Genomic DNA, 13,230 nt, shown 5'->3' on the forward strand with positions numbered 1-13,230 from the left:
TGTTTTTTTGACGGATGCTGTTTGACTGCTTGACATGAGCACAATAGAGGGATGGAAATGTCCTTTTCCAATAATGAAAATCCCCATCTGTTGATTCTTCCAATACTAGGGGAGGGTCTGGTTTACACAGATGTATCATCAGCCCAAGCCTGATCTTCAAGACAAAAGACGTCAGGTTGAAATGTGTGACAAAATATATCAAGAAGCAATTTGCTCCTTTGAGTGGAAAACATTAACCTGAGGACTGACTGGGCGGACTGAAATGAATCACGCTTGTGACAATGAGTCCTGATGCCCCTTTATGATTTTTTTTGACCAAGTTAGTCTGGGTCTTATTGTGCAGTGCCAAGTTCTAAAATCATCCAGTTGTGACTTTTGTTAGATACCCTTCCAAACAAATGATTTTAGGAAGATTCACAAGTGATAGACTCAGACTATCTGTATTTCCACCTGTTTCATGTTTTCCTGGTACATTTGTTTTGGTATTGCTTGTATCTAAAAGAGTATAACAGAAAAGCTCTGCTCAAAATGTAGATATATTCCTTTTAGCAAACCAAAGAACAATGTGCCAAAACTAAAAGGAATACCCAAAATATTTCTTTCATGACTTTTTAAGTTGTCTTTCATAACTGTAATGTATTTTATCATAATAACAATGTATATTATGCATCATTTATGACTGATTATATGATTATATTATCTAATTTGCCTAAAATGTTATTTTATTTACAAGAAATGTACCATTGTAGTAAGTAATAAATCAGTTCTCATTAGAAAGAATCTCAATTTTATTATGCAGTTAAACAACCAGGTACTGTATATGCATTTCAATTGGATATATGTTCTACTGTGGAATACCTTATTTGTATAATGAATAGGGGTTTAAATATCATTGTTTTAAATGAATCACTTAGTAGACTTAAATGACCAACTGCCATTAAATTGTCACTACCAGATGGGACTGCTGCCAACCAGTTGCAAACAAGAATATAAATGAGGTGACAACATAGGTCTGTGTGTATGTGTGTATGTGTCCTGAACGAACATGGACACTGATCAAAGAGAGGGTTGGATTAGTGAAACCTATTTATTTCAAACCCAGAGCCTCAGCATCAGGCTGGCAGTCCCATCACCACAGGCAACTGGATAATGGCCCAGATTTACAGCAGCACTGATGAGCACTTGGAGGTCTTCACCACTGTCTTCTCCTCCAAAGGTAAATGCACTGTGGCTCTATACTTGGAGGAACTCGTGCTTCTCACTTTTCCTATCGTTTGAGTTTAATCAATTTGTAAATGTTGTTAATTCTTAGGAATGCTAATGTGATCATGCTTCTAATGTGCTTCTGATTGATGATTGCTGTTGAATATAATATGCGAGCTGAATACAGGGCTACAGCGAAAGGCAGTGCAACTTAAAAACCCTAAACGGTGCTCTGTTCCAGCATGCAGTCACACAAGAATGAAACATGACCCACAGCAAGTAAAAAGCGAGAGGGTAAGTTGATGATTTTAATGCCATGTGTTTTGCTTTCTTATTCACAGTTTTGTATGCATGTATTGTGTGTAATGTCTGAAAGTGTGTGTGTGTATGTCTATATATATATATATATATATATATATATATATATATATATATATATATATATATATATATATATATATATATATATATACATGACACACACACAGAGATCAGGGGTCAGACCTGATAAATACAACCTGATCTTTATGAATGCATATGAAGGAATCACATTTTAATTGATGTTTTATTCACAAATTCAGAACAGTATGTTCTTCACAAATCTGGGCCGTCTTAGCAGCATATCCTGGTAATCTGTACACATTTAAACATTTAATCATATTGCATGCTAATAATAGTAGATTCATAGCACTGCCAGGGCCACTTTGAATAGTAAATCTGCCCTGCTACTCACAATCTGAGAGATCCTATTTTAAGGTGCCTATCACTTGATGCTGAGAATTCGAAACATTATTTAGAGCCTACATTTTAAAGTGCAAAGTATAATATATTAAAGCTCAGTTATGTAAAAACATGTTTCCCTGTCCGAGGCAGAAGTCTTCAGCCTTTATGGGTACCACATTGCCTTCTTGCTGCACCATACTAGTTTTGTCTTGTCCATTGCTAATACACACACGTGAAACTCTCCTTGAATAACTGACAGAAATTCCACAAACATAATTGGTTTAATTAGCTCATTGAGATTTTTAATACATGTTTAGGTTTGCCATGTAAACTGCATATCTAGAAAGAGAATATGTACCATTTCCCATTAACCAGTTTTTCATTGTGCTTGAAAAATACAATATTCCCTTTTCCCAGTCCGTATAAACTGTACCTCCAAAAACGTTTCCTATTGTCTTGAACCCAGAGTGATATGGCATTTTTTACTATCTGTACCCTATGGAAAAATCCATGAGAAATTTTGCTCCTCCATAATAAATGTATGAAATAGGTCATTTGCACGTGGTGGAACATTGGGACCCTTATGTAGTTGTCCAGTTCTGTTTGTTTCACTTCTTTGAGTGACACTTCCCTTGTTTGTCCACTAGGTGGTAGCAGTGGTTGACTACAAGCCCCACTGGTCAGATGAGTTAGTCCTGTGCCAGGGTGATGTCATCCATGTCCTCTACAAAGATAATGAAGTGTGGTGGTTTGGACGCCTGAAGAATGGGCAGCAGGGATACTTCCCATCTGCTTACGTCGTAACACAGAGTAAGTTCAAGCTGTTTAGCTTTCACAAAACATGCTTTGTGCGCAAGCAGAGCCATTAGAAAATGCATACAGTACATTCCCTGGGGTGAATTTGAGCCCTGGTAAATTAACTTTGGTCAATTAAAACTTTCCATAACTGTAATAGTGTAACAATTATTTCATGATCTGGGGTGTCATTAAGATTTTAAACTCTGTGGGTAAAAGAAGAAAGTTGTAACCTGTTCACCTGCTCAAATATTTGGTGGGTAAAGCACCACCCATCCCCAGTTCCTGTTGATTATTACAGGAATGTGCCACGCTGAAAGGGTTATTTTATTATATTAGCAAAAGCATGGTCACACATGCAGGTGTTTTATATTGGTATCTAAATATAGCAAAGAATCTCCTGTAAAGCTGATTAATAGACACAATGGTGCCTGTCATTGTCTGTAATTCATTAAAAAAAAAAAAAAAAAAATTACAAAATTAGGACTTAAAGGATGTGTTGCAGTAAGTATACCTCTGTTAAGAAAGAGGAACAAGACCTTAAAGGCTAAAATATGCACAAGAACACAGAAATTAGACTATGGAACAAAGGTCAAAGGTGCTTTGGACTGTTGATTGATGGACAACGACACCTGCACCTTCTGCCAGTTCTGTTGTTAATTCCACACTTGTCTTCTTTCTGTTCCTTATGGCTATTATCTTGAAGTATTGCTCATCCTTGTTAGACAGCTCTTTGGGTCTTCCAGTCCTGGGTTTCTCAATTACAGATGATGCTTCTTTGTACTTTGTTGAGTTATGCTTCTGATACCACACCTTGAAAATGAAGTGAAGTGAGCTATTTCACTCAATGTTTTTCCTTCTTTAAGCAAGTCAAGGTTGTTATAATAGTACAAAACACTAGTGGAGGCTTTGAGTAAACTGTTGATGCTTATAATGCATCAGAGTAGGAAAATGCAACATGTCTAAGACTTTTGCACAGTAGTCTATGTGTATATATTAATCCTGAGGAAAAGTATTCCAGGCCACTGTAGCGCTGCCCAGAATTTTACAGCACAAGCAGACAGATATTGTAATTATGTTTGTGTTTACAGACAAAATTAATGAAGAGAAATGTCCAAGTTTGCAGTCCCCCAGCAGGCAGTCAGAGAGACTGTCTGTGTCTGACGCACATGGATTCAGAACAGTCAAAAGAAAACCTTCTATTTTTGATGTAAGAGCCGAGCAAGCTTTTGTGCTGGTGCTGCTGCCCAGAAATGATTAACTCAGATGTTTATGTGCTCTGTAAAACAAAAAAAAAGTTTCCTTTAATTTACACACTTTAAACACTGATAACTTAAAAAAACAAAAAAACAAAAAAAAAAAAAACCCTGAGAGGATATGTAGTAAAGATTATTGACTGTTGTGCTCATTTAATCATTATTCAATAATATGTTTTTAAAAAGTCAATTTTTATCACAGAGTGTTCACTCAAAAACAATAGTAACAAATGAACTGAAATATTCATTGTAAGTTTCGAGAGTTTAAATATTTGATTTGTAAAGGTAAAAAAAGGCATATTTTACAGCTATGGTCAAAAGATTTGCATCACCCTATATAATTAACTAATTTTGTTTCATAAAGTCGATGGAAACCTGATGAATAATGTTACGTTAACATATTGAATTACATATCGCTTTGTAGTTTTACATATACTTAACGAAAAAATGTCAAAAACTTAAAATGTGACATTTCAAATTCTAACTTGAAATACTGTACTACTATTATGGCTTCCGGCAGACTTTTGCGACATCATTTTGTAGTTTGTTTGATACATGATAAATAAAAGATCTAAATTATGTTAATTATGTCTCAATCCTAAAATTATAGGTGATGCAAAACTTTTGGCCATAACTGTAAAAGTTATTTATTTAGCTCATAACCTGTCAACTCTAAAATGTTATAAGGTACGTGTGAAAAGTATATTTATTTTAAAATTCTATTTCCTTTACAGAAATCTGAGCCTTCACCTATCATCATCAGCTCATTAAAAAGGAGTTTTATCCACAAGCCAAATACAGATGTCACTGAAGGGTAGGTCCCTCTCGCCTGGGCTGCTCTGCTCTGGTGTAGCTGCCCCTTTCTTACAAGGCTCTGTCTGTAAGAGAGGCATGTCTGCCTCCCACTCCACAGGGATTAAACAGCTAGCAGGTGGCCTCCTTCATACTTCATTAGTTTACTATACAGTCGTGTCATCTACAAATTACACACTGAGTGCAATTCATTTTTTATTCTAAACATTTAAATCACAATTCATTTCCAAAACAAATGCTTTGTTCTTTTTTTTTTTTTTTTTTTTTTTGTTACCAGAGAGAAATCTGTATTTTTCTTCCATTTCGAGGAAGTTTTTTTGCTTTTACAATTCAATTGTAAAAGCAAAAGTCAATTTTACATACATAATAGGTTAAATGCATATTTATCATAGAACTGACAAAAGCTTCTGGCATAAAATAAAATGTAAATTAATTTATCACCCATTGATAGCAGGCCTTACCAATCAGTCTTGGTTATGACAAACAAAGGTCTAGGGGTCCAAAGCTTCTTGCTAATTTTGTAAAACCAAAACTGGTGCATTTTATTTGAAGTCAAGAAATATTTTTATAATTTGCTGGTGCCTGCACTGTAATTTATACAGAAAATGTATTCCAGGCCACTGTCATGCTGCCCAGACTTTTACAACAATCAATTTGGCTTAATCAAGGATCATCTACATGCCTAACTTTTACTTAGAATGAGGCAAAACACATTTTAGGAGTTGTAAATTGTCTAAAAGTGAAACAGTTGATTCACATTTTATACTAGTTTAGTCAGGAGTCTTTAAGGTTGTTGTTATTAGCTGGGTTACACTATGTAACACAATTTTTGTTCCTGGGTAGTAAGTGTTATTTCCTAATTGCTTATGCCTCAAAAGTATAGAAAATGACTATTATTCCCCACAAACTTTGCTTTTGTGACCAGGACAGTGATATTATTTACAGTATAATTGTAAATCTCGAAAAACTACTCACTTCTAAATCTTTTGTAGCCATTTTTGTATTACTTTAGTATAAATACATGTTAATTTGGATTCATATGTTATTTTTTTCTGACTTTGTGTGAACGAAAAGACACACATTTGCCCATTTTCCCATTGGAAATAGCGATATTTTGAAATATCACTGTCCTGGTCACAAAAGCAAAGTTTGTGGGGAATAATAGCCATTTCCTATACTTTTGAGGCATAAGCAATTAGGAAATAACACTTACTACCCTGGAACAAAAAAAAAAAAAAAAAAAAAAGTTTTGTTACACATTGTTATCAGGAGCCCTTTCTAGCACCATTTTTTTTATTTCTCACTGAAGCTGTTCTATTTGTGTCATTGTGATTAACGGTTCCCTTGTTTTGATCCACAGCAGACATTGCTTGAAGACCCAGAAGAATGTGAAGGGAGATCTTGTCCTTGCTTTGGGCCCCGAAGCCACTCTGCCCCTGACAGGGAGTGTGTCTCAGAACTCACCCAGCATTCTACGCAAGATCCTGATGAAGAACAAATGGAGTGGAGAGTATGTGGGAGCCACAAACAGCGCTTTCGAATCCGACTGAGAGAAGTGTGCTGGAAGCATGTCTGTAATTATAGGGGAGCGTGAGGAAGGAAGGAAGTGAAGTAGTAGTTATATTAAGCAATGACTCAAAGCAAGGCCATGCAATGGACTTTCTCTCTGGCACAGAAGCAGTGTTTTGCTCATACTTAACTGTTATACATTCCTACTGCCCAGGAGAGTTTCTGAAGATTGATCTAATGCTACAAGAAAGGGACCTTTTTAAGCTCTGCTAACATTAATATAAGAGTTACTCATTTAAGTTATATGTAGTATCTATTGAATTGCTCTGAATAGCAACAAAATTAGTTCTGACTAGTTTTATATACTGTTGTTTTTTGCTGAAATAATCCAGATTAGGCCTTTCTGAGTATAAGTAACTGTAATGTTGTCTCAGTTATTTATTTTTTTCTTTTGAAATTGCCAACTGTTCCTATGCCTTTTACAATGTTATTTTTCCCATTTGTCTGAACTTTTCTTTGTGATGTAATGTGTAACCATTCATAACAAGTGAAAAATTGGCAAGAATTTTCCAATAATAAAATAAATCTCATAATGAAAAACATTTTTAACAAAATGTTCTGATGTCCATTAACTCTAATCTAATGTTTGTCATGTCATTTATAATAACTTCAAGTATTATGGAGGGCTGCTTAGTGATGGTCAAGGCTGGTCAGCGGCAGAAATGGTACCCAGACACAGAACTTCAGTTTAAAGTGCCTTGGCACACATTTAATAATAACACAAAACAAAACAAACAACAGGTTTTAAACAAAAACACTACTACATTATTCCCTTTCATACCATGTGGCCAGGGGTTGATTCAATCAATCATCCAACCACCACCTGGCCACATTCCACACTTCTCCACTCACACAATCAATTACACAGTCATTCAATCCAACAATAAAACAATTATACAATGCCGTGTGGCTGTTCAAAGGTTGGTCATCTTGGTTCCAGCCTCCTTCACCAAGATGGTCACCAGCCACCAAACTCACACACACACACACACACACCTGTGCAGCGCCTCTGCTCTGTCACATGGATATTGCACGATACAAGTAAACGTTTGCTGTTAGTAATGAGGTGTTGACAGTGTGGTTAAGGTGGTTTGTCTCATAGTCTTATATAAACACTAAAGGAAAAATTATTTTTCAGAAAATAATCTGATAAATAAGTTTGTACATATATTGGGGCACAGTGGGTTAATACACCAAGATATTTGCTCATAAACAAAAAGTGTATTGCGTGTGTACCAGTGAGTAATTTACTGGTACACAAAGTCTGAATCTGGTCAATCTTAAATTTTACCGGTAACTGTCGCCATTTATCAATTAAGTTGGTAAATGTCTGGAATTATGAAGAAATGTATTGCTTTTCGGACATTTACCGAAGCTTACTGGTAAAGGCACTTGGTTATTCTTGAGACTTAGCAGTAAAGTGTTATGTTTATTTTGGACATTTACCACTTTACTTGTTAAATGTTGACATTTACCAGCACATCTTAAGGTTTGCCAATATTTTGACTTTTACTCTAACACATATACTGTTTGTATGAATGAACCCTGTGTGAAAAGATTTGTGCAGTGTAAATTTGCAATACAGAGTTAAATGTTTTACAGCAAAACATAACATCATTGTTATGAAAGTTGCTCTGGCAACACAAAAACAAGCGTCATTAGTTCCACAAAGTTTGAAATACCGCCCTCCAGGTCTGTCCTTCTGAATGTTCTTTTCATTCTCATATTACCTCCACAGAAAAACCAGGAAATGTAGAAAAGCAATAAAAAAAACAAGACTGATTCAGTGTTAGAATACTGTACAAGAAAAATAAAAGAATGTATTGTATGCAATCCCCTTTAAATAACATACATTACTGAATTGACAAATAGAAAATTGCAACAAAAACTGGAAAATTACCTATTTGAAATAGACTGCAAGCAATTTTACAGATACACATTTCTGTCAATTCTGTCAACATTTTGATGTCAATTCATTGCGATGCTTACAGTTATAATACCCCCAAATCCAAAATAAATTAAATCTATAGATTTGGAATAAATATTGTACATTTCCACTGATATATCTCTCTGTAGCATCTCTCTTTTTCAGTGGAGTCCTGCTTCCTGATCTTTACAGCTTGGTAGGACAGTGAGGCACCGTTATAACATTCTGTCAAAAAAAAATTGACAAAATGTAGTTTTGCTTATTACAAAGTTATTGGCAAATAACTGTGTCTTTTGCTACACCTGAAAAAATAGCACCCCAACGATAGTGAGCCATATGAAAAATGTGAAGTTTTTTTTAATTTTTTTTAATTTTTTTAATGCACACAAATGGTTAAATGATTAAAAAAATAATTTCATGATGTTTCAGATAAAAGCCTTTCTTCAGCTGTGTAGAAAGAACAGTAAACATGTTATTTTTTAAGACTTCATGAATTTTATATATATATATATATATATATATATATATATATATATATATATATATATATATATATATATATATGTTGGAATCAGTTTGTATTGGTTGTTTTAACACTGTTAGTGTACAAAAATGAACTAGAACAAATCAATACACCGCTCTGTCTCATTAAGGTAAGGTAACTGTCCACCGGTTCTCAACACACCTACATTGCAGCTGCCACACATTGCTTTTACCTATTGAACAGCTGCTAAGCCAATGCAACAGACAGCACAGTGATTGTACACTGGCCATTGACAAGGTAATAATGGCCTTTACAGAATTCCATTGTTCTGTTTTACATAAAGACTCCTGAATTGCTGCCTTCACAGATGTCTTTTGTGTGTAGTCTGAAAACTGAACTATCCAAGTATTGTTTTTAATTTTTTATCTGGCAGATGTCAATGACATGTTTTCCGCTGCTACAAAAAACTGTAAAAATAGACCTTTACAAATATGAGATGAGAACATTTTTCTAATAGTTTTTAAGATTGAGTGTTTGACATTTTGGATGATACAGATTATACTATACTGTAGAAACTGGCCTCTGTATTTGGCAAGCAATAGTTATAAAATAGCAATCAATGTTTTTTTGTTTTGTTTTTTTTCTCCCAGAGTCAGAGTGGCACTCCACACATACAGTGCATGTGATTCTGATTGCATGCAGAGAATCAGTGTCAGCAGTTTTGTAAACAGTACTCATATAGCTGTAAGAAATCCTGGCGGATTAAATCTGACCTATTAAAGCATTCATAAAAGCTCTCTGGATTTTTCAATTTCCCGCCAGAAATTATACAGCACTGGGTTTGGAGAGTGCCTGCCAGATGACTCTCCTGTCACAGCCATAATTGACTCCCATCTGCTGTCTGGCCCATACAAAGGCTGGCAGTGTGACAGGGCCGAGGGGCAGACAGGCAGGTCTGAGCAATATCCACAGCCACATGTTGACATCGTATTGTCTTTATCTTGCAGAGCAGCACTACATACATTTGTAAATCTTAGCCTTGTGAACCCTTAAGGCCACGGTTTGTCGACAGCATTTTTGACAAAAACAGATGGGAAAGAGCTTTCAGGAACGTCTTTTTCTGAAAGGCTGAAGAGGCATGAGATCATCTGAGATGGCTTTGCTTGATGCGCCAGGCCAACAATCACTGCAGGCTTGTAGCTATATTCACTCAGTCGACTAGTATAGGGTCATATTTATTTACAATGCTTTTTAACTAAAGAGGGTTAATAAACATTCTCTTAGATTAAACAGTGCTTTGCAAAGCAAAAATGAACTTCAAACCCTTTCTCAAATAATTGATAGAAGACTTGAATGATTTAATTAATAAAAAATGATCTTTAGCTGAACAAAACATTCCTAAAATGTACAATTTCACAAATAGGGCTTGGAAGAATTTTGTTGAATAAGTAAATGATTGTACTGTACTTGCAAATTAAATGATTCTAATATTAGCTAAGGCTGAATGTAAAACATAGTGATTTTAACACTATACATGTGATAATAGCACTTGATTCATCAAATAATGAATTGCTCACATATACAGATTAAACAATCAAACAGTAAATCAAAATAAAAATCACCCCTAAAATGTATAAATCCTTCCATTTTCAGTTCCAGTTACAAATAATGTAGTTGCATTTTACAAAGATATGTTTTCTCTTTGGTCAGGCTGCAGCTCTAAATAGTATTTGAAACTTCCTCTGATGCTATTTTCTAGCAAGATGATATGAAAAGCATGTTCATGTGAAATTTAAGGTTTGACAGCTTCTCATATCTGTTATTACGCAACAGATATCATTTTTTTTTTTTATTGTAACTATGTTATTTTCGCACATAAAATGTAATGCATTACCACCTTTCATTACCTAGCTGAAAAAGGAACCATTAGTTACAAGTTACTGAAACATGTAATTTGATTAATGTAATGTTACATGTACTGTGTTACTCCCCAACGCCGCATATATTAGTTTTCAGTACAGTTTATTGTTTGACATTCGTTACTATAACTAGGCCTTCAATTCTGCAAAGCAAAACTGAACAGTGCAATTACAGTAACTTATCTACTGTTTCATCTGACAGCTCCTTAACCTTCCCTTCACAGACGGGGGAAAACATCAGCTCCCAAAGCCAATTTATCATATAGCTGTTCAAATGCTGTGCAGGTGTTCCCACAAAACTGTCACCCTGGGCAATTATGAAAATGTCTTTGCTGTAAATAAAATAAAATAAATGTGAAACTGTGAGGTTATTTATGGTTTTGATTTTTTTCATTATATTTTCATTTAAATGTCAGTTGGACATACGTAGCGTACTAATAAAAACACACAAATGTGCTACCATTCTAACATTAGCAGTAGGAATAATAGGAGGCTGCATGGCCCAGTGGTTAATAAAAATGGCTTGTAACCAGGAGGGCCCTGGATCAAATCCCAGCTCCTTCACTGACTCACTGTGGCTGAGCAAGTTGCTTAACTACCTTGTGCTCCAGCTTTCAAGTGAGATGATGTTCTAAGTAACTGCAGCTGATGCATAGTCACTGTAAATAGCCTTGGATAAGCATCTGCTAAATAAACAAATAACAGTAACTTTTTCAATGGCTTTTGTTTTACAAAATATTGACTAAGACTTCTCATGGAAACAATGAGATAAATTAAATTAATTTGCATTAAGCCAAGCCTAGAGCCTAGTTAACAATATGGAGAGACTCAGATCCTATTAAGACAAACGAGAATTTTTGGTAGATATGGACGGAATAATTTAGTACACACTAATTTGTTGATTTAAAAATACGTCTCCCAAAACAGAAGGCATGTTGATTGTGCAATGTGCCCCTTTTATGCAAAGGCAATTGACCGGATCTGCCTGTAAAACTAACAGACTTGTTGAACAATAGGGTGAAAATGCATTATTTCATGCTACACTGATCACCTTTACACTCGACAGCTGACCTGCAGTGTGTCCCCTATTCAGGAGGAGGATCCCTTTCCCCTGCTGAAGGCTGAATGTGGCCGCAGCTCATTCATCACATGAAACTGGAACACCACCGCAGATTGAACTAACCCTTTCTTTACCAGAACGTGCTGCTGAAAATAATGTTTAATAAGCAAGACATCACAAGGAAAAATACTCCTATCTTCAGTCCCATAATCTGGAAACTATAGTACTATGGTTTCTTTTTTTTTTTATTATTATTTGTTTTCCTTGTATTAGTTGCCCACATTAAAAGTGCCAGTCTAACAGGAATCATTTAACTTTCCAGCTAGCACCAAGGCCAGTAAATGCATATGACTTACAAAAGCTACTGAAAGGGATGAAAATGTGTAGAACATAGGTGTCTAGATTTTCTATGGAGACAACCAGTTGAAAAATATAGCCTTCGGTTTAGGTATGTTGATGCAGTATTTTTGGGAAAAAAGATAGTGTGTCTATAGCACCCACAAAGTTCACCCAATATCTATACATCTAATAAAATACACTTATATAATTAAAATAACAATATACTGTTCTACACAAATTGCCACTTTATCCAATGCTTATTAAAAAAGAAATTTAAAAAAGAAAAAGATAATTCCACATTTTGTTGCATAAAGCATTTTATTATTTAATGAGTACATGCATTACAATGGCAGTCCTAAATTCTATGGCACAGTTGTATATAAGGCAGGTGATGATCCACTTAAATGTTCGGCAGTACAGAATAATTGCAATTTTGTAGTACTTGGAATAAAAAGGTATGTTCTATCTGAAAATGTAGTAAATAATAATAAAGTCAGATTTCTCATTCATGCAAATTATAACTGCTACATGTACGTTCTACTTCTTTCTCTCCAACCCTCAAGCAGAGAGAAGACATTCCAACACAAAACACACACACACACACATATATATATATATATATATATATATATATACATACACACACACACACACACACACACACACACACATATATATATATATATATATATATATATATATATATATATACATACATATACATACACACACACACACACACACACACACATATATATATATATATATATATATATATATATATATATATATATATATATATATATATATATATATATAATATATATATAAAAGAATATTACAAAAAAATCTTCACACAAGAGGAAAATAATACATATAGCGGTTGCCCAAGAGTCAACCAATATCCAAACCATGGGGTACTAAATGTATTACAAACTGGGATGTTAAAGGATTAAGTGTTTGGGTTTTTCTCTGGCTTGGTCGTACATCTTCAAAACATTTGCAGACTAGTGAACTGTCTCAGAATAGGGCTAGAAATATCTTTATATCAGCTCATTTCTTCCATATAGGTTATTTAAATGCAATTTTAGCTGTATAAAATTTGGTAGGTTGGTAAGGAGAGCAATGCTGAGGAATGTCCT

The 13,230-nt window shown here is 34.7% G+C and overlaps 1 protein-coding gene across 1 annotated transcript; it reads left to right on the top strand.

The window, feature by feature from the left end:
- The first annotated feature begins 813 nt into the window (after positions 1 to 813).
- LOC121313818 (vexin-like) lies at positions 814 to 6,787 on the top strand. The gene is made up of 6 exons (XM_041246611.1): positions 814 to 1,216; positions 1,445 to 1,497; positions 2,574 to 2,736; positions 3,813 to 3,931; positions 4,712 to 4,791; positions 6,151 to 6,787. Exons 1-6 carry the CDS (start codon positions 1,150 to 1,152, stop codon positions 6,338 to 6,340), a joined length of 672 nt encoding a protein of 223 aa, XP_041102545.1. The 5' UTR covers positions 814 to 1,149; the 3' UTR covers positions 6,341 to 6,787.
- The last annotated feature ends 6,443 nt before the right edge of the window (positions 6,788 to 13,230 follow it).

The sequence above is a fragment of the Polyodon spathula genome, chromosome 4 (assembly GCF_017654505.1).
Source record: "Polyodon spathula isolate WHYD16114869_AA chromosome 4, ASM1765450v1, whole genome shotgun sequence".
In the NCBI taxonomy this organism is placed as follows: Eukaryota; Metazoa; Chordata; class Actinopteri; order Acipenseriformes; family Polyodontidae; genus Polyodon; species Polyodon spathula.

Bases quoted from the DNA above. Each gene is read 5' to 3' on its own strand.
- LOC121313818 (XM_041246611.1), top strand. From the start codon at position 1,150: ATGGCCCAGATTTACAGCAGCACTGATGAGCACTTGGAGGTCTTCACC. The intron at 1,498-2,573 runs GTAAGTTGATGA...TTTGTCCACTAG, and splicing joins AGCAAGTAAAAAGCGAGAGG to GTGGTAGCAGTGGTTGACTA. The intron at 3,932-4,711 runs GTAAGAGCCGAG...TTTCCTTTACAG, and splicing joins GAAAACCTTCTATTTTTGAT to AAATCTGAGCCTTCACCTAT.